The sequence below is a fragment of the Fulmarus glacialis genome, unplaced genomic scaffold (genome assembly GCF_000690835.1).
Source record: "Fulmarus glacialis isolate BGI_N327 unplaced genomic scaffold, ASM69083v1 scaffold17236, whole genome shotgun sequence".
Lineage (NCBI taxonomy): Eukaryota > Metazoa > Chordata > Aves > Procellariiformes > Procellariidae > Fulmarus > Fulmarus glacialis.
Genome location: NW_009216477.1, coordinates 22476 through 49257, shown reverse-complemented (window position 1 = coordinate 49257; position 26782 = coordinate 22476). Strand labels below are relative to the sequence as shown.

Sequence of the window (26782 nt, the reverse complement as noted above, 5' to 3'; positions counted from 1 at the left end):
ATTGACAAATGAAGTTAGTTTGCAAAATGGTGGGGTTTTGTCACTTTGGAAATGAGCCCAATCTTAGTGGGGGGGAAAAAAAGGCTTAATTTTGGGGGTTTCTAGGTATATACATACATACAGAGAAATACATATAAAAATAAGGGGACTGGTCCTGTGAAATATATACAAGATGAAAAAGTGCTTATAATGTTTGCAGACTATAACAAATTTGGAGAGTCTGCAAGGGTTTTGGCAGGCAGGATTAAATGTGAAATGTCTTGGCAACTTCAGTTAGTGTCCATTTAAAAAAAAAAAAAAGAAAAAAAAAGCAATGCTTATCAAGTTGTCTTTCGTAAGTGTAAATTGTACTGTGTTTAAAAGGCATAATTAACAGCACAACTAGATAAAGAGTATTGGAAGCTCAGTTTGGAGGTTTGCAGGAAAATGTTTTCAAGTTACTCTGGGTCACATAGGTCTGCCATGCCATATTGCAGTGAAGCTGCCAAATAATACCTGGAATACAGTTAAAAGTGTGACCTTGGAGGCATATGAAGCAATTCTTCTTCCTCTTCTCAACAGCAAAGTAGTACTATTTTCAGTTTTGGTAAATGTGGTTTACTTGTGGTATGGACTGAGAGAGCCCAGAAATAGTCCAAAATAAATCAGGACTTTTACACTTAAAGTTAGGCTGAAAGTTTCATAAAAGGTTGTTTGGTTCAGAGGAGAAGATTGAGTGGCTACGGAATGGAAGGGACTGCACTGTTCTTCATGTTTGACAGAAGAATAAGAATGAACTGCTTTAAACTCTAATAAGGAAGAAAAACTTGTCCAATGTAAGAATAACTAAATAGTGAAATGGCCTATGGAGTTTGATTATAGAAATTTGGACTTCAAAAGTTGTATGAAATTTCTTCCCCCCTGGTTTTTAATTACGTTGTACAGTATATACTGAAACTTTACTGTTGAAGGAACCTTAGGAAGTCATCTAGGTTGTCTTTATAAACTTTAGCTTACTGGGGAGGGTGGGGGGTTACCCCTCATTGAATCAATTCTCTTAACTTCAGGATAATGGTGCTGGTTCCTTATAAGAAAAGTGGTGAGTTGATTTGTTTCTGCAGGTAGTGTCTTGATGAGGAATGTACCTCCCTCTTTGTTGATAGGTGAAGATGGGAAAGGTGATGAAATTTCTAGCAGGCAGCTTTCTTGGGATATTTTGCAGGGGTTCTTTCTTTGAGCTTGTTTTCTGACTAGTGGCCATTGGTCAAACTTTAGTTTTCAGCTTTTGGCTGCTGGACCATGAAACTTGTATACTCTTGCAGTCTGAATGCTGTACAGAAGAGAGGAGTAAGCAATATGTTTTTAGACCTTCAAAATTTTTATTTAGAACAAAGTTGTTTGAATAAAATACTAAGATTCTCCTCATTCTCAATCTCTTTCCAATTTGTTACCTGAAAGTGCAAGTTCTTACTGCCTGTGATTTTCAGATTCCATAGTTTTATTTTTCCAACTGATCTGAACTATAAACTATTTGAGTAATGTTTAAGTGGCACGGAGGAATGTTAGTAGCTGTTGCTTAAAGTCCTGTATAGGTTGAGCTGTATGCTGCACAGGTAACATCTGCCTTCTTTTGCAGAGGGCTTGTAATCTGAACAGACCAGAGAAAGGTAGAGTAGGTTAAAAAGGATGCATCTCAAACAGAGTAATATCAGCGATGGTGACAAAACAATTGTGTGTGTGTGTGTATGGTGTCTTTTTTCCTATGATGTCTTTTTTTTTTTTTTGAGTTGTGTGGGTTTTGTGGGGTTTTTTTCTTACTGGGTAGTGAAATGAAGGAGAAAAAGAATGTGATAGGAATGAGGCATGGGCAGAAAAGGATTAGAGGAGCATGTGTTAGCTAGAGCTGTAACATAAAGGGAAGCAAATGAAAAGTCTGTAAGCTGAGGGTGGGAAAAGTCCAGGCAAAATTTTAAAAAGCTGTGTTCAAAAGTTGCAGTTTCTTCCACCAACTGAATTTTCTGCCAAATGATACGTTTCCAAAGTTTCCTTTTTGTCTTGAAAGGCTTGAATCTTTACCAGATAAAGACTTCACAAAACATACGTGTTCTCTACTAACAGGTTATGTTTCTGAGAAACGTCAATAATTCTAGCATTGGTGTGGCCTTAATGGACTTGTAATAGAAACTCTAGGATAAAACAGTATAAAATACAAGGATTTTTTTGTCTGTCCTAGCATATATTCTGCTTAAATTGATGAGAGTAAAGGCCCTTAATTCAGTGGAGCATTAGGAAAGCATCATTTTGAGTCCCTTATATTCTGATTTATACTCTGAAATTCTGCCTGTGTTGGTTCCCTTTGCTTAGGCGAAAAAATTTTAGAGGACTTCTGACATTTTTTTTCCTCTGCTGGTGCTGCTGTTTACCATGGGGCACCGAAGGGAGTTTAATTCTTTTGTTCTCATGGCTTTTCTGCTCTTTTTCAGAAATAAGAAACTTTTTAGCAAGAAAAAATTGAAAAGGAAACAGAAGACTAAATTGAAAGTAAAAACACGCAACAAGGTAAGTCTGTAACTAACTTGACAAAGTTCTGACTTAAAAACAAAAGTAATTTCAACTGAGAGAAATATAAGAAAAAATAAGTGTAACTAGCAATTTATTTGTTTGGGAAAGATAATAGTAGGCTAGTATTGTTTGTCTGTTTACTGTCATACATGACTATGATACCGATATTAACCTTATTCAACTATGTTTGCTACTAATGTTCAGCATGCTACTAATGAACAGCATTTTTGGTTCTCAGTTCCTAAGCTGTAAATGTAGCTAAACATGTTGGTCTCATAGTTAAATTTTAAGAGATGCATGTCTAGCCAACAGAAACTACTGCTGAATCTACTACAAAGAGTTTTGTCCATATTGGCTAAAGGAGAAAGGGAGCATTCAAGGCATCCTAAGTAACCTCTGAAAATTCCTCCATAATGGAATAGATGATACTTATCTGTTTCTATTAATATTTTCTCCCTGTGTAACCCCTGCGCCCATCACTTTAAATGCACGGGAACAGCATAGTGAACTTCATAAAAATGTTTACGTGTTTACTTGGTGCAGAGAAGAAATCTAGACAGAAGCAACATATTTTAAAATACTGCTCTGCTGCATTCTTTCTCTATTAGAGAGCTATGCTTTCTCTGTTTAAGCTAGAGTCTGGGAGGGATTTTCCTGAAGGCTCACTGCAGGCACGGAGGCTTCTTCCTAGGTTCCCATTGTAGTCAGTAAAGAGAAAGTGGCTCATTTCTGGAATGGTTCTGAAGGACCGAACCACTGAAATATCCAGTAAAAACACTTTCTAGTCAGCTGAATGCCCTTATAATACAAATACACTGTAGATCAAATTGGCCATCTTATCCCTATTTGCCAAACCTCGTGTAGTTACTCTATCTCAAGACAGATGGCTTTGGGAGGGGGAAGCAAGCCCTATATCTCTTCATTTGGTGTTGCCTTTTTGGATACTTACCAGACTGTTTTGCTTATCTCAAGTAGTGCAGCTCCAAACTATAGTATAGAAGGGGCTTATCTTCACTTCTGTTCTCAGTACTGTACAGTGAAATATTTCTGGTCCAAACTGAATTTTTCATCCCTTTCCTCAATTGCTATGATATTAGAAGTTTTAGCCGTGTTCCCTTCATGATTTTATCAGACCCACTGTCAACACAAAAAACCAAGTTAGAAATTTGAAGAAATTTTGCAGAGTGTAGTTAGTCTTTGTGTTCTGTCTGGTGACAGCAACTTGTGCTTTTGATACTCTTCAGCTTTGACCATTGTTACTATATAAAGGGAACCTTGTCTTTCTGGATGGTGGTGCCCTAGTTGAACTGCCAGATACGAAGCTAAATCCAGAACTGGTGTTCTTCACAAGCTTGACAGTCAAATGTGCTTCTTAGATTTAGTTCCATTGGATAAATGGATTGGCAGGATCCCTTCTGAATGGCCAAAGATGACATGCGCATATTAAAGGCTGATTCTTGTCAGTAGTTGTAGATTTGGCACTAACTGATCATCTCTGTACCTTATGCCTGTGGAGGGTTGTTTTCAAGATTTTTCTTGGGTTTTAAACAGCTTCTACTTGAAGCATTAAGTGAGATTTATCTGCCTTTGAAAGGCATAATGGGTTATTGCATGTCTTTTGCTGATGTCTTTATTCTAGACAGTCTTTGAGGCAGGCCAGGGTTGACCAGCAGAACATTGGTGTTCGTTCCGAGTCAGTAAGGTACAGAAAGGCACTCCAGCTTATTCCTGCATGATAGCAAGAAACTGTGTATTTCCTGAAAAATGTAGTTGAAGAGGGAAAGATAAAATCAGCTTCATATCTTTAGGTTATCAAACTTTGTTTACTAACAAAGTGGGATGGTTTTGTTTTTTGGTTTTGGTTGTTTCCTTGTTTTTTGTTGTTGTTTTGTGTTTTTTTTTTTCTTTTTCACCATATGCATTTCAATGCATCCCCATACTTACCAGTGCAGAAATAAGCACAATGATCATTTTTGCACTGGAATGTCTGAAAACAGACGTGTGTATTGTCAGGAAAATGTGAGTTTCCATTTGAAGCCTTATAATAGGGCAGATTGAAAAGCCCATCATTACTGGACATTCTGAGCAGGAGAGCTTGTGTGCATTTGTTTATTTTTTTAAGAACCAGGATCTTTTAGTCTGAACAGAGGTGGGAGCTTTCTCTTAATATGCTTGGTAGAGGCAGGGAGGGACTTAAATTAATACTAAGCTGAAGGAACCCAAAAATTTGTTATTTATACCCTGCACTTACTAAAAACGGTAATTGAGTAATCGGAGAGGAGAGAACATTAAAAAAAAAAGTCATTGTTGAGCAACTGGAAGAAAATTATTTCCACCATTTAAGTATTAAATGTTACATCATTTTAAGTATAAAACATTAATTGGTGTTTAATGCAGCCCAGTAGTTTGAGCCTTATTCTGTTTCTAAGCTGGGGTCATGTTATGATCACTTGTATTTGAACTACTGTTAACTTTTTGTTTTGTGGTTTAGTATCTGTTTTTTAAATGAAGGTATAAAAGTTTTCCATGTGGGTGCAGTGTGTTTTGGCTTTAGAAATTCAGTATCGAATAGAGTGACTTTTACATAGAAAACAAATATGTGATTATTAGATGTGGGTGTAGCACCTTGGATTCCTGCCCCTGCCCACCCAACCCCCTCCTTTTTTTTTTTTTTTGGCAACAATTATTACTAGAAAATTGTAGGCTGTGTAACTTACCTCAACGCTATGAATATTGCTGCTTCCTCTCCCTCCCCTCCTTGTCACCCCCTGGAGTTTTCCCCACTTTACTTTTAACTTACAAAAGTGCTGCTTAGGACACTTAGCTGAGAGACTGGATTGAAAGCCGGAGTTCACCATCTTCTGTTCTCATAACATTATTTGAAGAATACTGAAAAATTGGAGTCCGCCAGAGGCAGAGAATGTACTTCTAATGATCAGCATCCACCTGTTTGGTTTATGCAAAAGTTTTAAACTATGACTTGTTTAGCTTTATACAAATGGAAGGAATAAAACCTTGGGAAAGGACTGTTCATGTAGCAGACAAATTTATTGTAAGCTAATGATTAGATGTGTAATGTGGATCAACTGTGATAAATATTTGTCTCATTAAAAACACACATAACTTCTCAAATAATTTGACAGTGTTTTCAGTGGCTTTTTTATTATTTGGTGTTTCAACCTCAAGAAGGCATCCCTTTCAAAGATGTTTGAACTGTTCAAAGAAGAATTTGGTGATGTACTATGCTCTGTGTTATGCACAGGTTAGATCAGATGGTTATTACAGTCTTACCTATCTTTAGCAACACATTAACTTTCCTCTCCTAGATTATAGTCTATTTCCATCACATTAGAGAATAAACCATTATTGCAGTCATCTGGTTCAAGAGGAAGGAAATAAATTGGTCAGAAAATAAGCTATGTATGGATTTCATCTTTTGGGAAAACAGTTTGTTTAGGTGTGAGACAAGTGTAAAGGAGACCAGAGGGTTTTGTTTTTCCCACTTCTTTCCTTGAGTGTACCAAGGCTAACTGAGAAGAGCACTTTTGAGTCTGGTTGCTCTATTTTATGAATCAAACCTGTGCCATTTAACTGTCCTACATGATGCATCCTTCCATTTAGCAGGGACTATATGTTCACAAGGACAAGTCATACATCAGGGTAGATGTATGACTGAGGGCAGTCTGCACTTCATTCTCTCTTTCATAAGATAGCCTCTTATCTTCCAGAAAAAAAGTAACGCACAAGAAATAAAATTTTACCTTCATCTATTAAAACTATGTTCATGATTCTCTACTTACATTGGCATTGCAATTTCTCAGACAATTTTAGATTTCATTATTCAGTAGTTCAGGATTGAATTGTTCTTTCTTCAGTATTTTTTAAAACTTCAAGAGAAAGGCTTTTCTAATTTTATCTTAAATGTTTGGAGAACATCATCTGCTTCTGTTTTGTCTACCTAAAATACAGAAAACTTTTGTGAGGGATTTAATTAGGTTTATTGCCTTTACAGATTGTCTATCTGTTCCTCTGAAAAAGATGCATTAGTCTTTCTGACCATTGAAATGACCTTTCATCACTGTTACCTCACCTTGTTATGGTTTCAGTTGAGAATCTCCTTTCTGAAGTTTAATATTGCACATTTTGTAAGAATGACATCATGTTTAAAAATTGCTCTTCCTTTCCACCAAAATTTAATTTTAGATGTTCTGTCTAGCACAAATAAATTTTTGCAGCACTGAAGACAGAAGATGTGATGAATACTGAGTATCTGTTAAGTTTTACGATATATGTTTCATCATGCATGATTTAAGAAGGTGCATTTTCAATTTGTGATGATACCAAGTGGATAAAGATTTCAGAATGTCCCACTTTCTTGCAGCACATATAAAACCCACTAAATCAAAAAGCGTAATTCTGTTTTCCAGTCTTGAAGCTCCATTCTTTTTGAAAGTGATAGCAATTTCGTATTCTGAGAAACCAAATGCTTTGGGAGAAAAAAAAATGTAGAGTCTATCATCTCATCTTCTACTCAGACATCCTAGAAGCTGGGCTTCTAGTCATTCTTATACTTAGTGAGTGCTTTGGATTATAATATTCCAGTAGCCATTAAGAAAAGGACATTTAGAGGTGCAGAAAAAGTGATCATTGCTCTTCACCTTACCCACAGTGTCACAAAAAGATGTTTCATACATCTATGGCTCTCGATACACATAATACCAAGAAAACAAGCTATTAGGGTGAGATTTTTTTCGTGAAATAATGTATCCCATAGCTCAAGAGATCAAGATTATTAACAATCCTAGATCTGCGCAAAATTAATAAATTACTTCACTGAGTTCTTAGAAGTTGATTAACATTTTGGCTTAAAGTTCCACTGTTTTCCTTGGCAATGTAGAAGTATTTTTGTGTCAACATGAAATGCATTATCATTAAGAATTGTTGTAACTTAAAATAGACTTTATTAGTTTGATATAAGAATTACTAAGTGGGGTTCTGTAGGCACAGTTAGTGATTAGATTGTCATAGTGATCTGTTCTACCTCAAAATCTATGAGCTAGTAGCAAGATTGTACAGGTGGTAGCATGAATCTCATACTATCGGGGAAGTTTGTATGGCTGTGTAGAAAAGAGCAACCCAATGCCATGGGGTTGCTCTCATTAATTGCAGAAAAGGAAACTTCCAGTTGATGATGGGATGAACTTAAGTCCCAGTTTCCTAATTTGATCAGTGCATCTGACCTCAGTGAAGTTAGGAATCTGTTGTAATCTGGAAAGAAAAAAAACTTCTGATGTCTGTTTTGAATAATTTCTACTACCCCTGTTGAAGAAAAGAAAAAAGGGAAGGGGAAAAAAAAGCCGCTCACTGAGTGAGCATTTGTATTAGATGGGCAGAAAGTTTTTGTTTCTTTTTTTTTATCAGCTCCATCTCTGCCTTTTGTAAAAGAAATCTAAGAAAGTGATGCTTATAAACAATGCTCATATACCTCCACTTTTGAACAGATGTTTGCTTTGAAGACCCGGGAGCTATAAATATTACAGTTAAAGCCCCTTAGAGACTTGAGCAAATCGATCACAAATAAATCGTCATTGGTTTTTACCTTATGGTGAAGTTTGTGGGGGGAGAGAGAGAAAGAACAACTTGGTGATTGGAAGTTCCCTTCCTACTCTCCAACCAGAAACAATGTGTCTTGTCATTCAGCACTTTTCTTTTGCCTTGAGACATGCTAAGCATTTGTATGCTTATACATTTAATGTTAATTCCATTGAGGTTTTTTCCCCCTCAAATGAAAGACAGTAAACAGTGAAAGTCATAATTATCCTTAAGTTTTAATCTGTTCTTACAACCCAACAACTTACTGTTCAAAAAGGGCTTTATTTAGTACAGACACAAGGCCGGTATTTTTAAACTGACAAAACCAGGTAGTGAATTTCAAAATGATTCTTAAGGGATATTGTTAGGATTGCTACTATATTTGTCAAGTGTATAACAGAATGGAATATAAGATACTTCTAGTTTCAAAGAATTTACAATTCTCAGAGATAAGGTATTGTTAAGGGGAAGTGGAGGTATGAACTAAGAAATGTGAACAGTGGGTTAACATCACAGCTAGGAATTAAATAAACTCTAGTTCTGAGTGGTATATTCTAGTGCTACACTGTTCAGATAGAGCAGGGTTTTCTGGAGAATGTTATGCTGTACTGAAGTCTGGGTAGGAGATTATTGTCTATAATTATAGTTTGTGCACTGTTGTAGAAGAGTGAGACACTAAACACGAAGATTGAATGATTAAAGTGCTTACTGTTTAAAAGCTAAAGCATTAGGTAAGGGACTTTTTAATAGTTGTTTTGAGAATAAGGAAGGATTTTATTTCTGAAAATTAGTCAACTTATTATTAATAGGCAAGAAAACATACATTGATATTTTATCTAGCACTGTAATGTCTAAAATTATCTGTGCTGGTTAAACAATTTGGCCAACCTATTTCAAAAGAGGCTACGTGAGCTACAGAACTTGGGCTCTTCTGGAACAAAGACTAAGCTGAACTCCTAACAAGAAAGAACTGGAATGGAAACTTCACAGAAGTTATAATTACCATACATGTTACTAATTAGATAAGTGAACTTCAGGTAGAGATATTTCAGAGGATCCAGATTATTTTTTTCTTCCTGTAACTGTCAGTAAACTAGGAAGTGCATAGTAAACTTACTAAATAATTTTTTTAACCTATGCAGTTCAAGTGAGTTAGCTTTAAAGCTGAAAGCTGATATTGTGTGTTTGCTTTAACAGCAGCTGCAAAAACTCCAGGGGTATGTGTATGGATATTTGACATACAGAAGAGTCATATGTTATAACCGTTTAGTTTTCTGGTGCCAAATACATTTTAAAGTATGTAGTAGCTCATTATCATTGGTATCAATCCAAATCTATTTTAATGCAATTTGATACTGGAATAACATAGGAGGTTGTATCTTGAGTTCTTGCACTGATTAATATTGTGGTTAATGTTAATATTAATATTAATTTTTAACAGCAGCTTTATTATTTTGAAGATATTCATGTTGAACAAGGACTAAACATATGTTGTATTTCAATCCCTAATGGCAGAAGTTCTGTTGTGCTAAAAAAAAAAAAAAAAAAAAAAAAAAAAAAAACCCCCAACCTTCATGTATGTGTACGGTTTTTTTTTCCAGTCCCTGCTTCCCCCCCCCCCCCCCAGTTATCTTTATATTTTTGTGCTTACTGCTAACACTGACACGAGTAAGAAAAATTAACACACTGTCTGTGTTGGCTAAAATAGGCTACAGAGTAAACCATTGCTTCTTAATGTTTTAGCTTGCAATAATTTTGTAGTAATAATGGAAAGGAAGGATATGCAAATATGTACCAGTACAGTTAGAATAATACTGTAGTCAAAAATAAAAGGAAATATGAACTATGAAATCTTTTGAAGTTGTTTTGAATTTCCTATTAAGCTTTGTACCATATGGTGTTAAATGGTCTAATTTAGAAGCCCATGTTATTTCTGGTAATAATAAAAAGATAAGTGCAGATAAAAATGTGTTGTGAACCATTGCTCTGTTTTGATGTACAAAGTTGTGGCTACCATATTGTAGAAAAATAAATCACCCCATTAAAACATTATCCAGTCCATTGGTTCTCAAACTTCTTTTCCCCTCTTCTCTGCTGGTTTAAAGTCCTCTTTCCCATCAGTGCCCTCACAGATGTGTGGGTATTTCCGCTCTGGTCTGTTCCAAATCACTGTAATATATAATTCACTGTGTACTCTCCTGCCAAATGAGCGTGGTCATTCACAATATCAATCCCCCTTAAATAAAAAGAAAGAAAAAGATAAAAAGCCTCCACCCTCACTGCCTCCCCGCAAGAATACAAGAAACAAACCAAAATAACCTTGTGAGGTTAGTCATGACCCTGACGCAGTCTAGCCTAGTGCTCCTCCAAATTTTGCCTTGCATGTTCAAGCAAATTTGTCCTGCACTCTTAACCTAGGCCTTCTTTCCTTATATAGTCTCTGTGCCCTCTGTCTACATTGAGGTAGTATAGGGAATTGCTTCCTCCCGTGTGCCTGAAGTCCGGTTTTTCATAGTCTGTGCTCAAACCATCCTAGTCTTTGGTAGTACACAACCTAAGAGAAAGTATAACACTGCCTGGGGATTTTTTTTTTTTTTAATTGGTTGTGGGGTCTTGTTTGTTTGGTTTTTGAAGTCTACCATGCCTCCTGTCCCATCTTACTGTTGCAGAAGGGGAGAGTACGGGGCAGAACTTAAAAGATGTTTTTCAAAAAATGTTTTTTCTTAACATTATTCCAAATGTAAAGACAGCCCCATGAAGGCTCTTTTGTGTCTCGGCCGTGGCTGACAGTAATATACCAGTAGTAGATACTAAGGAAAGGGTGGGGCAGAGTAGTGGTAGGGTAGGGCATGTGACATGGTAGTTTCTCAGAACAGTTTCCCAACTCTTACTTTGTAGCTCAGGGCTTCTGAAAACAAGATGGTGTCCTGTTACTTCATAGGCCTTGATAGATTTTTGTATTCAGTGGTTTGTCCATTAGGTTTTTATTTCTTTTCTGGTTATACAAAATTATTATCCACAGCATCCGGCCATGGGAGTTTTTCAACTTGCCATCTGTTTACATTTAATGACAAAACAACTAATGGTATTTTTAATTTCTAATATACATTTAGCAAACAGCTTAAATTTTTATTATTTACCAATAGATTAAAGTTAACAACTAGAAAAACAAATAATGCATTTTAAAATTCAATAATAATTAAAAAAAGAAACCTGACCCCTGTTAAGAAGATAAATCCTGAATTCTGCTAGTCTTTTGGCTGTGGCACAGGTTTGGACCATTCTGTAGCCTGAATTGCTTTCATTTTCTGTCCCAGTGTCCTCATCAAGTTATGAGAGGTAGAGACTAAAGCCAAATGGAATATATTGAAATTTCTTCCCCTTCCTCCTTTCTTCCCTGCCTGAAATATAATTGGTACTTCAACAGGAAAGTTCAGTCTCCAATTTGAGAATCATTTGGTTGGCCAAAATTATTGAGACTGTTGAGATTACTTGTATTTAGCAAAGCTTGAAACTTCTAATAAACTTTAAACTAATCTTGTTTTTCAGACTGAAAACCTAGAGAGTACAATAACCATACCAGATATCAGATTACATAGCAACCCTTCAGCTTTTAATGTTTACTGCAATGTCCGCCATTGTGTGTTGGAGTGGCAAAAAAAGGAAGCATCTGTATCTTTGGCTTCAAAGAACAGTGTACAGAGTGGGGATTCGGACAGTGATGAAGAAGAGGAATCCAAAGAGCCACCTATTAAACTTCCAAAGGCAAGTAACTGGATGCTGTTTAAAGTGTGCCACCTATGTGATCTAAAGTTGGTATGTTCTTTGTGGGGAATAAAGAACAGCATTATAAGCCAGCTGCTCAGAAAATAGCTATAGTTTTATTTGTAATCCATCTAGTCCAGAATCATCTGATTTGATGAATTAGGAAGATCTGTGTACCTGCTGGATAATTAATTTTAAAGTTAATTAAATGTTAGGTAAACATTCAACTTGCACTCCTTTGTAAGTACTGGTACTTGAAAATAACCTAGAGCCTCAAAAGTCTACACAAAATGCAAATAAGGCAGCTCTTACATCTGTCAGAGGCTACTAGCTGGTATGATAAAGGGTGCTTTCTCTTGCTTTACCCCCAAAAAAGAATAAATCTTCCTGCTACTGGAATTCAGTTGGTGGAGTGTTTTCTAAGATGATTTGCCAGGTATTACATGTAATTGCAGTAACTGTCAATTATTCTTACTACCTTATTTTTTTAATCTTTCCCCTTTTTGGCTTTAGTGCCTTTTGGCACTGATAACTATAGATAGTTAGTAATGCACATTAAGATTTTGGACACGGTAGTGCAACAGTTAGGGTAGGTTTTTTACTATTTACTACTTCTATGCTTATAGTAGGATTAATGGTGGAAAGTCAGAAATAATCTATATAGGAGTTACTGTTTTTTTCTTAATCTTTTCAATTTGCTAATTCACTCGTTTTGTACTATGTAACTTCTGTGCATTCAGTTTTGTTCATTGCTAGCCTATTAATGCTATGAATTCTGCTTCCTTTTGTTATTTTTCTGAGTCTAAAAAGCATATTCGGGGTAACTTTCCTTGTTTGTGTTTGCTCTAAAAACACTACAAATACTGAATTAAAAAGGTTGCTGCAGCAGTGATTATGTGGAATATTCTAGTTGCTTAGAAAATTAGAATTTTGTAGCTGATTGTGTGTAGGTAGTATTATCTGAAGGGCAACGTTGGCACCCTGGAAATAGTGGTGGAGAATTGCAGAGGAACATTATGAAGTCAGGTAACTGCAACTTGATAATTGAAATTTCACGGCTGATAGTTGCAAAATAACGTGCAGTCAGTAGAAATAAAGTTAGCATTGTTTATGAACTGCATCTTACTCCTTGTGGATAAATGAATCAGCAAGTGCTTGTAGATGCTTAATTTGAAATTTTAAGTAAAAGGCAATGTAGCTATTAGCATTTATAAAGAATGGAATGGAGTTTTAAAGAGATTTTGAAATTAAAAGAGGTTCAGAGAAGGATGAAATTTACCAGTGATATGGACAGAACACTTGCATGTGGAAACTAGAACATTGTTAAAGGTCGTGGAGAGTTTATCAAAAAGAGACTTGGAAAAATGGTGCAGTTTTGAACAGATGGTGGCTTAGCAAAAATGTTATGGAAACCCTAGGTAGGAAGCTTTACTTAGAATCATAGAATCATTAAGGCTGGAAAAGACCTCTAAGATCATCAAGTCCAACTGTCAACCCAACACCACCATGCCCACTAAACCATGTCCCTAAGCGCCTCATCTACACATCTGTTAAATACTTCCAGGGATGGTGACTCCACCACTTCCCTGGGCAGCCTGTTCCAAGGCCTGACCACTCTTTCAGTGAAGAATTTTTTCCTAATGTCCAGTCTAAACCTCCCTTGGCGCAACTTGAGGCCATTTCCTCTCGTCCTATCGCTAGTTACTTGGGAGAAGAGACCAACCCCCCCCTCGCTACAACCTCCTTTCAGGGAGCTGTAGAGCGCGATGAGGTCTCCCCTCAGCCTCCTCTTCTCCAGGCTAAAGAGTCCCAGTTCCCTCAGCCGCTCCTCATAAGACTTGTTCTCTAGACCTTTCTACTTTTTCTACTCTAGACCGTTCTACTTTTCCTTTCTCAAAACAGAAAATCACTGAGCTATTTTGTTACATTTAATACAGTAAATATAAAATTGATGAAAATCAGTATGCTTTCAAACTATTCATTTTTAGCAAAGAATCTACAAAATATCAGAGTTCAAGAATTTTTACTGATTCAACAATGGCTTAGATGCTTGGTACAACCTCAGTATTTTTAATAACTGTGTAGCTAATATTGGATTGTTTAGGTTCCTCTAAGGTAAGACACTTTTTATTATTAATTTCACTTGCATCCATACATTTGAAAAAGGCATCCACTTGCAGCTGTCTCACAGGTAGTAAAACTTTTAGAGGCTAACTAAGTAAATGTCCTTGTATCCCGAGTATCAGTGTCTGTCTCATGCTTTGAGTATATTATGGTCTAATTCTTATGTATAATGAACAATATTGGGTTGGGCTTAGTTTGTTAAATACAAAGAAGAGAGCTATTGAAATTTCTAAGGCTTACAATATTTACTAGACCAGTTTCTGAAAGTAATCATTAGCTTATTGCAAAGAATACTGATGTCTTTTGAATTTGACAGTGAGGTGAAAGTCAGATTCAAAAACAGGTATAACCAGGATTTGTGCTTTTCCAGATTCTCCAGAGTTAAACTGGTGAAGTTAGTCCTTGGTGTGTCTTTTTTTTTTTTTTTTTTGTTCGTGAAAATTCTTCATTTAATTGAGAATAAGTTGAAAGCATCGGACTTTTTGTGCATCTTAGGTGTTCCATTGAAGTATCTTTTTTTAATCTTAAACTTGAGGAAGTCAGGTTTGTTAGAGCTTTTATTTAGAATACATTTCGGAATTAAAAGTTGTCCTATGCAATTTCTATAATAAGATTGAGAACATTGTTTTTAACAAACGTTAAAAGCGACACAGAGACACAATTTCTGGTCTTCAGATGTTAGCACAATAAAGTTTGTATTTTGGTTGTGTTCAGATAGTTTAATAACTTGCTTTGATAGCTTTAAATTTTTGGATTTACATCAAACATTTGCCTTTGCCTGACTTATTTTTTTAGTCCCTTATTTATTTAGTACCTTTGCTAATGATGGAGAATTCTTTCTACTTGAAATAGGGCAGATTCAATTCTACTGATTTGACTTGCAGTTGCTCCCCCCAAATATTAAACTTAACACTGGGTTATGGATGATCCGCAAAAGCCTTGTACTAAAAGGAACAAATGCTGGATTAAGGTGGAATTATTCTTTGTTCCTGCAGTGGCATACATTTTACTGTTTAGCTAATGAGCTTAAGCAAAAATGAAAATCTTCAAGTTGTAACAAAAAAAAGAAAAATAATTACTCTCTTTAGAAACTGACTTTAAGTCTTTTAAAATTCATTAGGAGAATGTGTTACCTGTGTAAAGTATTTTTTGTATGTATATAATACACATATAAATTAATGCAGAGAATTATGTATTCTTAAATAAACATAGAAATGCGGATATTGGGCAATTATGAGAGAGGGAAGACAAAGGAAATAAAACAATAGTGTAGATAAGACTTCTTGAGAAATGGGTTTTTTTTGAGGAATTAATTGTGGATCATAATGTCTGCATCCAGGCTAGAATTTTGTGTACCTTGTGGGCTTACGCTTTTGATCCGAAGTCTCAAAGATGTTGCAAAGGGAACGGAAGGATGGTTGGGTAAAGAGCATCAATAAGAGCTAGCAGGCTGTGATGCAGAGGTTGCAGGAGTGCTTGTTTTGGCTCAGAGACCCTTCAGAGACCAGCGAGAACAAGCTTAAGATGTCTTGAAAAGAATAGTTTTCTTATTCTGTCCTTCGGTGCACAGTTTGGAGGAGTTGCGAGAGAGATACCCACATTATATATATATATCTGTTGATCTCAGATACTAAAAAAAACAATCCAAAACCTGTGCAGATCAGGCAAAATCCCGGCGGAACTATGCATTGTTGATTCCTACTGTAGTGGAAGTTCAATTATTTTCTCCACTGTATTAGGTTCTCTGCTTTCTCCAGCTGCCTCTTGTCAGCTGCTAGATGAGGTCTTGTCCTGGTTTCAGCTGGGATAGAGTTAATTTTCTTCCTAGTAGCTGGTATAGTGCTGTGGTTTGGATTTAGGATGAGAATAATGTTGTTAACACAGTAATGTTTTAGTTGTTGCTGAGCAGTACTTACGCTGGTCGAGGACTTTTCTGCCAGGTGCACAAGAAGCTGGGAGGGAGCATAGCCAGGACAGCTGACCCAACTGGCCAACAGGGTATTCCATACCATATGATGTCATCCTCAGTATATAAACTAGGAGGCATGGTCTGGAAAGCAGCAATCACTGCTCAGGGACTGGCTGGGTGTCGGTCAGCGGGTGGTGAGCAATTGTTTCATGCATCACTTGCTTTGTATATTGTATTATTGTTATTATTATCATTATTACTATTTTACTTTAGTTCAGTTATTAAACTGTTCTTATCTCAACCCATGAGTTTTCTTACTTTTACCCTCCCAATTCTCTCCCCCATCCCACCGGAGGTGGGGGGAGTAAGCGAGCAGCTGTGTGGTGCTTAGTTGCTGACTGGGGCTAAAATCATGACAGGTCTCCTGTCTGAAGATTGGGAAGAATAGAATAAACTTCTTCGTTTCTCTCAGAGATACTATCACTAAAAGGAAAGGGCATTTCTAAAAATGTACTACAGTGTATTTCATTCTTTACCCTGCAAGATGATGCTGAGTTTTGGATCCTGGAAAAACCATCTGTGCTGTTATTTTGTTGACAGGTTTTTTTTCCCTGTAGATTCCATGCATGTGTTTTCCCACTCCACTGAAAATTTGAAATGTAAGATCAAATTTGCAGGAAAATTGCTGTTGCGCTTTGAAGACTTGATTTGATTATGTTTCTATTCTTCCTCCAAAAATCAAACAGGTGGTAAAATAACTTCTGAAAGACAGGAATCGAAATAAATTGAATGACAGCAAAGACAGTTACAAGGCATCCAGTAGAACTTATAGCTGACTGTCAGAATAGATGTGTTTTAAGCATGAGTGGCAGTTCCATTAACAATTTTATTTATTTTCACATTTCAGTCTTTTTCCTTAGATTTTACTCAAGGGTGAATCTATATTAAACACTCTAAACATTGAGGCCCTGCTCCTGACAGAAACACATAGTAAAGTTTTAAAGATATGGTTGCTTATTTGTAATGATTTAACCCTATTCATTTTTCTTTCATCCTCATCATTATTACCTTCTGAGTTTGAGAAGGAAGTGACAGGGAACAGTCAGTGGAGAGAATCATAATTGTAATCTCAGAATATTCAGGAATGCTAAAAGGGAAAGTTAGTAGTGGCTGTAACAGCGCTCTTAGAGATGTTGTATTAGTTGGCATAATGCATGCATATGGAGTTTTAGTGACAAGTAATTAATCTTTATTTTTTATATTGTCACAAGAGCAATCTCAGAGGCTTTGGAGGGGAAAGTACTAGTACTGCCAGTTTCAGCTGTCAAACGTGTCATTACTCTAGTTCGGAAGTCAGCTTGCAAGCCAATTCTAGCTTGCTGGTTCACATTCATGAGCAAGGAAAAAAGAAAAAGGTCTGTCAAATGAAGCATGAACTCGATAGAAATTAGAAGGGCTCAGAGGCACAGTTTGTCTTACATTGTCCAAAATACTTTGTTTCCTTTTTTTTTCACGGAACTGTTACTCTGCTTAGATATGCTCTTTCATATAATGACATACTTCTTTGTAATATTTGCTAGTACAGTTGTGTAGGTGGGTTCTTGATTTTGATTCTCTTTTGAATTACCATTGTATTCTGTATTGAATTTTTGTTAGTCAAATAACTGTCTTGTTCTGTGAACACTGGGATATACCTTTATTGATGACGACCCAAAAATACATTAACAGATATTCTGAAATATCTGTGCTTCTTTAGATCATTGAAGTTGGATTATGTGAAGTCTTTGAACTGATAAAGGAGACGAGATTTTCTCATCCATCCTTGTGTCTCAGGAGCCTACAAGCCCTACTTAATGTGCTCCAGGGCCAGCAACCAGAAGGCCTGCAGTCAGAACCTCCTGAAGTCTTAGGTAATATCTCATCTGTTACTGTATTTTTATTAATATATGTCTGTTATTGTATTGGACAGAAGAAAATGGTTCCTAGCAAGTATCTGTGAGATAGTAACATGCTTGTTCTCAACAGACTGACTTTACTCTGGAGTGTAAACTCCTTATGGTGTATGTAACCAGTACTTTCTCAGCATTAATTTTTTGTAGAACAGGAATGTTGGCATGTAAAGGTATATATATAAAAACAAGAGTCATATTTTGTTGCCGTGTAATGCAGTGTTTCACTGAAACATAGTAAACCTTACAACCTTACAAATTGTGAGTCATTTGTCTTACTGAAGCTATAAAATACTTGGTCTTATTAGAAAGAAGATAGTTCTACAGTGAACTTCTCTTGCGATCTGCTGTTGTAATCTATAGCTTATCTATTTAACGTTGTCATTTATATAAAGCTGCTAAACGAAGTATCAGAATTCTTGCTTTTATTTCCTCTGGCAATCCAAAAGTTTCCCTGAAAATTCATTTTGCTTTTAATGATATTGAAAATAAAAGTTGAACACCTGATGGCTTTGAATGTATGATGGATTATGTCCTTTAAGTTAAAATCCAATTATCTTTTGTTAATTCATGGTTTTTACTGGTTTATAGAACTGCAAGGAAGGCTAGGCTGTAGCATCCATTGTTTAAAAATAACAAAAATAAAATACATCTTAAGACTTCCTATGTGTATTTTCCGATGTTGTGGCTCAACAGTATTCTATTTCCAAAGATAATAGTAATTTGCTACAGAAAGCTTTTATTTTGTATTGATGCACAGAGTATTAAAAAGCTACAAAGAAGGCTTTGTTTTGATTACTGCCTTAGTGATTATTTGTATATACTATCAAAAAAATTGAGGTGGATTTCTGTTCACACCTTGGTTGTTACAGATGTTCAGTTGCTAAACAGTGTTTGAAAAGAGGCATGCGATCAAAATAATTTTCAAGTTTTGATTTGAAATGCTTATTTCTGGGGAATGGAATGTGCTTCAACATGGGTAATGGTCATAAAGAATAGACAAGTTTGGTCAAGACCTACACATCATTTCAGCGATAAGGTAGACTGAATAGGCAGGTAAAGTAACTCCTTCTGGTCCATTTCTTATTAATGTGTTCCACTGTAGCAGAAGGACTTAGTTTTTCTTGTTCTCTGGCCATTGTGATTATCAAGACTTGATGTTTTCTGGTTGAAAAAGAATGAAAAGTTAAGGATGTTGTAGGCATTTTTAAGTGGGATGCTTTCTTTTCTGTCTGGAAATAGGGCTAAACTTAGTGGCTGAGGAAAGATGTATCATGTATTTCGTAAATTTAATTTCCCATTGACTGGCAAATTGCTTGGTATGATTTTGTGACTTGTCTATGTAATTGCTGTGTTTTATCTGCAGAATCCCTGTTCCAGCTTCTTCTGGAGATAACTGTCCGTAGCACGGGAATGAATGACAGTACAGGACAGTCCCTGACAGCACTTTCCTGCGCTTGCCTCTTCAGTTTGGTAGCTGCATGGGGAGAGACGGGAAGAACGTTGCAAGCAATCTCTGCTATCCTCACCAATAATGGCAGCCATGCTTGTCAGACTATTCAGGTCTTGCACTAAAACTTCTCTGTGTCTGGGAATTTATGTAAATGATATGTACATGAGTTCTGAGGAGATTTATTGTGTAAATTCAGTTAACTTTTTTCCCCTCACTATTTTTGAGATAAGAGTAGGTATTTCTTTGTCTCTCTTGAGTTGGAGATAGAACAGAAAATACAAATATAAAAAATAGTCATGTTTTTCACTCACTCACTATTTCTTTTACTGTTTAGGTGCCAACCATTTTAAATTCTCTTCAACGGAGTGTACAGGCAGTTCTGGTGGGCAAAATCCAAATCCAGGACTGGTTCAGTAATGGGATAAAGAAGGCAGCCTTGATGCACAAATGGCCATTGAAAGAAATATCTGTAGATGAAGATGACCAGTGCCTACTTCAGAGTGATGGTTTTTTCCTCTATCTCTTATGTAAAGATGGACTTTACAAAATCGGCTCTGGATATAGCGGGACAGTGAGGGTAATGTGATTTCTTCTTGTCTGATGAAGATAGTTAATATTTTAACAACTTTTTTGATGTCCTGTTTCCATTAAGAATCTTTTGTAGCTTACTAATGATAAGTTCTTCTACAGTTTGTCTAAATTTTTCTGATTTCTGATTTTCTGATTTCTATGAGAATTTTACAGCATTTTCTTACAATTTTCACTTCTCAATATGGTTGAATACATTGTTATTTAGATGGTAACTGATTATGTGTAAAATTGTCACTCTGATATTTGTTAAAAGATTGGAGTTTTTTGCTTTTCAGGGCCATATATACAATTCTACATCCCGCATCAAAAGCAGAAAGGAAAAAAAGTCTTGGTTAGGCTATGCTCAGGTAGGTGAATAATTAAAACGTAAAACGTGCGCCCCATCCCTCATGAGTAATTTAAGTAGACTTTGACTTAGAGTAAGCTTACACGGATATTGGATTGTTCCTTTGGCTTTAGTTATAAAAATCAATTTTTTGGTACTGACTTTTAAATTGTGAAAGATGAGGGACATCTGATGGTATTGGCATATAGAATGGAGTAATGAAAAGTGCCATTGATTTGTGTTGTCACTGTAAAAACTTCCTGAAAATACGATGGTTTAACATGTAAATTTATTAATTGTACAGTCAATTGATGTGTGCTTCTAAATAGTGAAGTCGGTGGATGTAAAAATGTGCTGTTGCAACAAAATAGTGTAAAAAATACTTGCAATATCATTTATGAAAATAAATTGATTTTAAAACATTTTCAGTAAAATAAGGAAGTGCTGTTTTGGTTGGGGGAGGATTTGAGGGTGTGTAAACCATAAATAGAGATAATTGTTGATGTTACCACTGCAGAGTTACCTATATTTGCATGTTTTGTTTTTTTAGAGTTAGTCAGTTTCTGGAATATCAAGTACCTTTTCTTACATTTTTGCCATTCATTATAAAAATAGTGGGTTTTTTAGAATCCTGTTATTACCACTGAGTGCTCTCTCTCAAAAAAAAAAACCCAACCCCAACACAAAACCAAAAAAAATCCCAAAAAATTGAATTTGAGAGAAAAATGAATTTGCTTCATTTTTTAACTACTGAGCAATTTTTGTTGTATATTTACTATTAACTGAGTGATCTCTTTGTGCCAGTGTGAAATTAAGTGTACTCCTTGCCATGCTTTTGAAGTGAAATTGTTCATTACAAATATATATTCTATTATTACAGTTATCTTTTACATATATGTATGTATGTATGTATGAAATCTGGTTTTGTTTAGTATTGAAACAGATAGATCACCAAAAGGTATACTGGTGCAATACAAATATGTGTGGATGCATTCATTCAGGAGCATTAATTCATTATCAGTTTGGAAAGGAATAGGATCCATACAGTTTCACTATATAGAGTTACACGTTTGATCATTCTGTGCATAGCTATAAATACATCTGACAATCTTCTTTGAGTGCTTGTACAGGTGTATGCACTCACACAGTGACTGTACCCAAAGGCACTGCTAGTTGGAAAAATGTCACTCTGGGGCTATATTTATAGGAAGATATGTAAGTTGCACTTATTGCTAAGTATGTGTCCGTAAAAGAGGTAAGATGTGCCCTCAGCCTCATTTCCCTTCAGGTGCTTGGTTAAGTCAGCTCAAATTCAAGTGATTTTTCTTACGTGATCCTATAAGTTATTTTAGACTGAAGCTTTGCTACCTATTTTAATGCTTTTTACTTATTTTTCCTAGTTTGTGTGGGGGTTTTTTTCCTCATTTCAGAGATTGATTTATCCAGGAAAATTCAAGTAGTTTAGGTGGAAGGAAAAGGATTGGTTGGATTTTTCTGTTGTTGTTAGATGATTGTAATTAGGGTCTCTAACTCTTTGACAGATGAAGATATTCCGAGGTTAAGCCTTAGTGATCTCCCTATGAAATGCATCCATTCTTAGATGTGTAGAATCCCCACCTGAGGCAAATCATGCTTCAAGCAAGTGCAAGCCCTTGTCATATCTCCTGCTCTGACACTGCTGTTGTCAGAATCATTACTTAGTAATATTCATTTTGGCCTCTGCAACCCTCCTGTAGGTGGGTGAATACTAATTTGCTTGGTCTCAGTCACCTTGAATGAGGATGTTCATAAGTGCCCTTAAGTAATCTTTGTTTCCTGTAGCTGCTTTTATAGCAGAAGTGCTTTGTAAGTGTAAATTCCCCAGCTGTGTTTCTACCCTGCTCCCTCAAAATCTTTGAAGGGTTCACAGGCATTGTAGGATTGAAAAAGATAGGAGAGCAAAGTTGCCATATTGCCTCTCTTATGGATCTGTGCACATAATGCAAACATGGGGGCTTATGCAACCTATGTAGTTTAAGCTGAAGCAAAACTTGACTGTGTTTGTTTAAAAGTGCACTCAAAGTTATAGGTATAAACAATAAGCCTCAAATGAGAGTTTCAGGTAGTTTTTTTTTGCTGAACTGGTGACTGAATCAAACCTTTAAAAAATACATACATATGAACAGAGAGAAGATACTATTTTGGTATACCAAAGGAGACTTTGGTAGAATAGGTAATTGTAGGGATATGAAGGTATTCTGCATATGGAGAAACAGAAAGAGGAAATCATTGGTCCTGAACATCTCCCTTCCCCTAGGTCTGGTTAGGAGGTGAGCGGTATAAGAACTCATCATATGTAACCTTGTGTCATGGCTGCTGTCACCAAAATCACCATATACTTTGCGGGAATTTCATTGATGAAGAGCTCAGAAAGAATAAATACATGGAATCTTGTTACTCTGGGAGTCAAAGTAGTTAATTAACACTTTTGAAAAATTATCTAGTTTTAATGCACATGTTAATATTCATTAATGATCACTCATCTATATAGGGCAATATATATATCTCCTTCCTGGAATTCCTGTGAATCTTTTGTTGATTTGGAAAGTGGGGACAGGAACATTGGTTTTTACTGTGGCTGTGGCTTTTAACTGTAATTGTATACACATACGAAGAACAGAATTACTATGTGTGGCTTCAAAAGCTGTATATGAGCTTCAACATGCTGATCTACAACGTGTAGAAAGTGTGGAGGAAGGGGGTCAAATTTCTGGTTTTTATTGCAGAATTTGATTAGTGGAAAAAAGTTGATTATCAAAATGAAGCTAATTTGAAGTAAATGTAAAAGGTTTCCAAAATTTTTAAACAATACCTAAAATAATGATTGCATTTTTTTCACTTTTGACAATATCCATTGAGGTATTTAAGAATATTTTCATACCAATATATATATATTCTTACTCTTACCAGGGTTATTTATTATATAGAGATGCGAATAATCACAGTATGACAGCCGTAAGAATAAACCCTGAAACTTTGGAACAAGACGGTACAGTTGCTTTGCCAGGTATGAACCTCCAGATATGAGAAGATGGTTATAGTTTACTGTTTACATACTATGTATTTTCAGGTAAGCAGAAGAGAAATTGAAGTAGATTTTGAGATCACAAAGAGACTTCTTTTTAATGAATATGGTTTGCTGCATTAGACCAGCTGCAGTATTTCATTCAGAGGTCTTGCATCTTACTTGAACTACTGGAAGAATATTGCGACATTTTTATAATGTATGGTCATCTTAATTTAAAGACTCCAAGAACTTAACTTCCTTCGTAAAGAATTTTTATTTCTTCCTCGTTTGAACTTTGAGCATTTGGTTCAGATATGGCTTTGTTTCCAGTATCTCTTACATGTAGGTAGTTACAAACTATGACCAAAACCATTTCATTTTTAATATAGGTAGAAATGTATCCAAAAAACAAAGGAGGCTAATGAACACTGATGGACCATGCTTCTGATGTTTAAATTGGTGGTGGGTTTTTGTTTATTTGTTTTGGGATTTTTTTTGTAGTTTTGTTTTTGTTTGGGTTTTTTGTTTGGGTTTTTTGCAGAGGAGCCTCATAACTTGGGTCTCTGTTTAGAAAATGAGGATGTTCCTGGATATGTTTCACATATCTGTTCTTAGCCACTCACGTAAACAGTAGAAGGGCACAAGAATATCTTTTGATCGAACAATGACAGGCTTGTTCTGTAGATCAGAAAAAAGATTTTGTGTTGCATCCTGACGTGAATAAGAAGGCACTGACTGAAACCTCAGGAAAATTCCCTAGGCTTTTTGTATTTCAAACACAAACAGTAATATTTGAAACAAACTATGAATGTAGAATCTAGTCTATGCAACTTAAAAGTCCTTAAAATGTGGATGCCTGTTTAAGCTGCTTGGTCTTTGTAGGGCTGTATGAGAAATTTGAGTGAGAGCACATTCAAGGACCTGACAAATTGCCTTGTAGGATTGTTTTTCCCCTTCACCTCAAGGCAGCTTCTTCAACCAGTAGGGTCCTTTGAGGTTGTTAATTATGTTACCATTGGTAAACATATCAGTGCTCTTCATGCAAGTCTGGAGAGACAGTTGAGCGTTTAAAATCTACACCTGTGAGCTGTTAGCTTTCTTTTGCAAATCTTAGTGACAAGTGTCATTCTGCAAGACAGCCTTGTGTTTATACTATAAAAAGGCACAAATTAAACAGGAGCATGCCTTCTAAACAAAAATGTCTTAGTCTTTCAGTGCAAAAGCAAATCTTATAACTGTGGGAATACCCCTTTAGAAATCCCTCAAATTATTTCACACAATTGCATTTCGTATGGTTTGTAATGGTGTCAAAGTGGATGCTAGATATTCTTCATAACTACAGCACTTTGTATGTCAGCCCTTGAACTTTGCTTTTTTACTTTCTGCCCTTCTACACATTTATCTCAGTGTTATGTTGTGAGCAGATATGGCCTTGTTCTTTTGGCTAGTACAAATTCAAAGGGGTCCACTTCTGGTTACTTCCATTTCACATTAGAAGGAAAAAAAATGAAGATGGGGGGAGGGTATGTGACCTATCCTGAGGAAATCTGAGTAGATACATAACTCTAAATAGTAGTGGCTGCCCCACCGTAATCTTAATAATGACTTGCAGCATGTTGTAGTTCTGAAAAAACACACCGGATAGAACTAGAGGGCAGTAACCTTGCTAACAGCTGAAGCTGTTGTGACTCCAACTATTTCCTGCTGGTTGGTATGATATTCAGACTCTGTCTGAAGTATTAACTCTATCTGGAGTTAATCTCTGTCAAATGCCTGGGTTGGTGATAATGCATTTAAATAAGCTATTTGTATTTATTCGTACAGGGATGCGTAGGAGATTAGGAGATGTGATTAGGAGCTGATCCTAGCTAGACCTTAGAAAACGCAGTGAACTATGGAACATTACCTTCTTTCTCACGCAGTAGGATCCACCAGCTTCTTGAAACCATAAACTTCTATTTCAAAGAGCAGTCTTTCCACTCTGATAGACATCTACCTGGAACTACCAGACTGTGTGTCAACATTCTTGTATCTAATGCCTTTGCCAAGCTTCGTACACTGTCCTTGAGCTGTCGATCTGTCTTTCCAGTCCAAATATCATAAAAGAATCCCTGAGTTCTATGAGATTTTCCAGGTGATTGGACCTGAATTTACAGAAGAGGTTTTCATCTTGACCATTTCTTTAACAGTAATGCTTACTACATAACCTAGAGAAAGGTTGCTATGTTCAGCTGAAGAAGTTAAAGTTACATGGTATATAGTTTCATTGTTCTTTGAAATTACACATTAATATCTTGGAGCTCGGGAATATTCACTTAATCTGAAAAGTACTGCTAACTGAGGGTAGCCTAGACGAGCTCAAGAGTGCTTATTAGCAGGCACAGGATGCACTGTATAAATACGGAAGGTGATGCTTGACAGTCATCTTCTCTTGAAGTCTCTAAGGAGGCTGTGATTCACAGATGTCTCTAGTTATGTCCTTTAAGTAAAACATAAGCCTTTTCTGCTATAGTAATCTCCAGACAGAAACCTTGGATATGTTCGTCCCCAGGGTAATTTCTAAAGTCAGATTGAATAAGACTACAATTAAGCTCCTTGCTGAGACACTATACTATCCTATTTTTTGCAGATATTCCATTTGCCTTCCATTTTTTACTCTCCCCATCAATTTGATATTTAATGCTGGGCCTGGATGTTATCTAATCAAGTGCTAATTTTTAGGAAGTCTTCTGAAGAACATATATTTTTAAAAAAAAAAAAAAAAAAAAATCCATGTTCCAGATTTCCTCTATGAACACACGTCCCAAACATATAAACAACCCCCAAAAATGTTTACTGGGAGTAAATGTGAGCTGACTTTGGTCATTAAACCTGAGATTATTTTTGAGAACGCAGTATTTCAAACTTCAGTGTATCTGCCATTCTTCGTCCTGCTGGCTGCTTATCCTCTTTATGATTCATACCTGTGTGTGCTCTAGGGGGGAGGTTGTCTGCTTTAGGTCTGTTACTTCAAGATGTGAGAATTAGAGAAGGCCACCTAACGCATATTCTATTCCTGGTAAGATACGGTATTGGACTAGGCAGTATAGCAGGAAAAAGGAAACAAGTTTATGGATTTGTGAATACTGTGGGTTTTTTTCAGCTGTATTATTTTTAATAAAACGCTCCAACTAGCTAGCAAAAAATAGCAAACTTGCTGGTTATGCCAGAATGATATTGTGTGCTTCATTTAGCATTAAATTTGTTAGATAAAATGACTGATACTGGATCTTGTTCAGGTTATGAAGCAGATATTTAGAGTGTAAAGTAGCTGTCCTGTAGTATTTTTGGAAGAGATCTCTTTCCTGTGTGTAATCAATGAAACAAGCACCTTACAAGCCATATAACATCAATCTCTCTGTTAGTAGATCCATCAGCAGAGAAGGAAGGGAAGAAGAGATGGTGTAGGGACATACTTCTAAACTTGTAGAGAAAGTGGTCTTTTTCT

The 26782-nt window shown here is 36.0% G+C and overlaps 1 protein-coding gene across 1 annotated transcript in view; it reads left to right on the top strand.

Annotated features, from left to right (window-relative positions):
* Window positions 1-2469: 2469 nt before the first annotated feature.
* LOC104077913 (E3 ubiquitin-protein ligase MYCBP2-like) overlaps window positions 2470-26782 on the top strand; it is a gene marked incomplete at both ends in the record, with an annotated part of 36767 nt that continues 12454 nt past the window's right edge. Inside the window, 7 exons of the mRNA XM_009579333.1 lie at window positions 2470-2538; window positions 11683-11898; window positions 17688-17841; window positions 19247-19443; window positions 19668-19910; window positions 20200-20271; window positions 23199-23295. Coding sequence (XP_009577628.1) covers window positions 2470-2538; window positions 11683-11898; window positions 17688-17841; window positions 19247-19443; window positions 19668-19910; window positions 20200-20271; window positions 23199-23295 — 1048 coding nt within the window. The remainder of the gene's footprint in view (window positions 2539-11682; window positions 11899-17687; window positions 17842-19246; window positions 19444-19667; window positions 19911-20199; window positions 20272-23198; window positions 23296-26782) is intronic.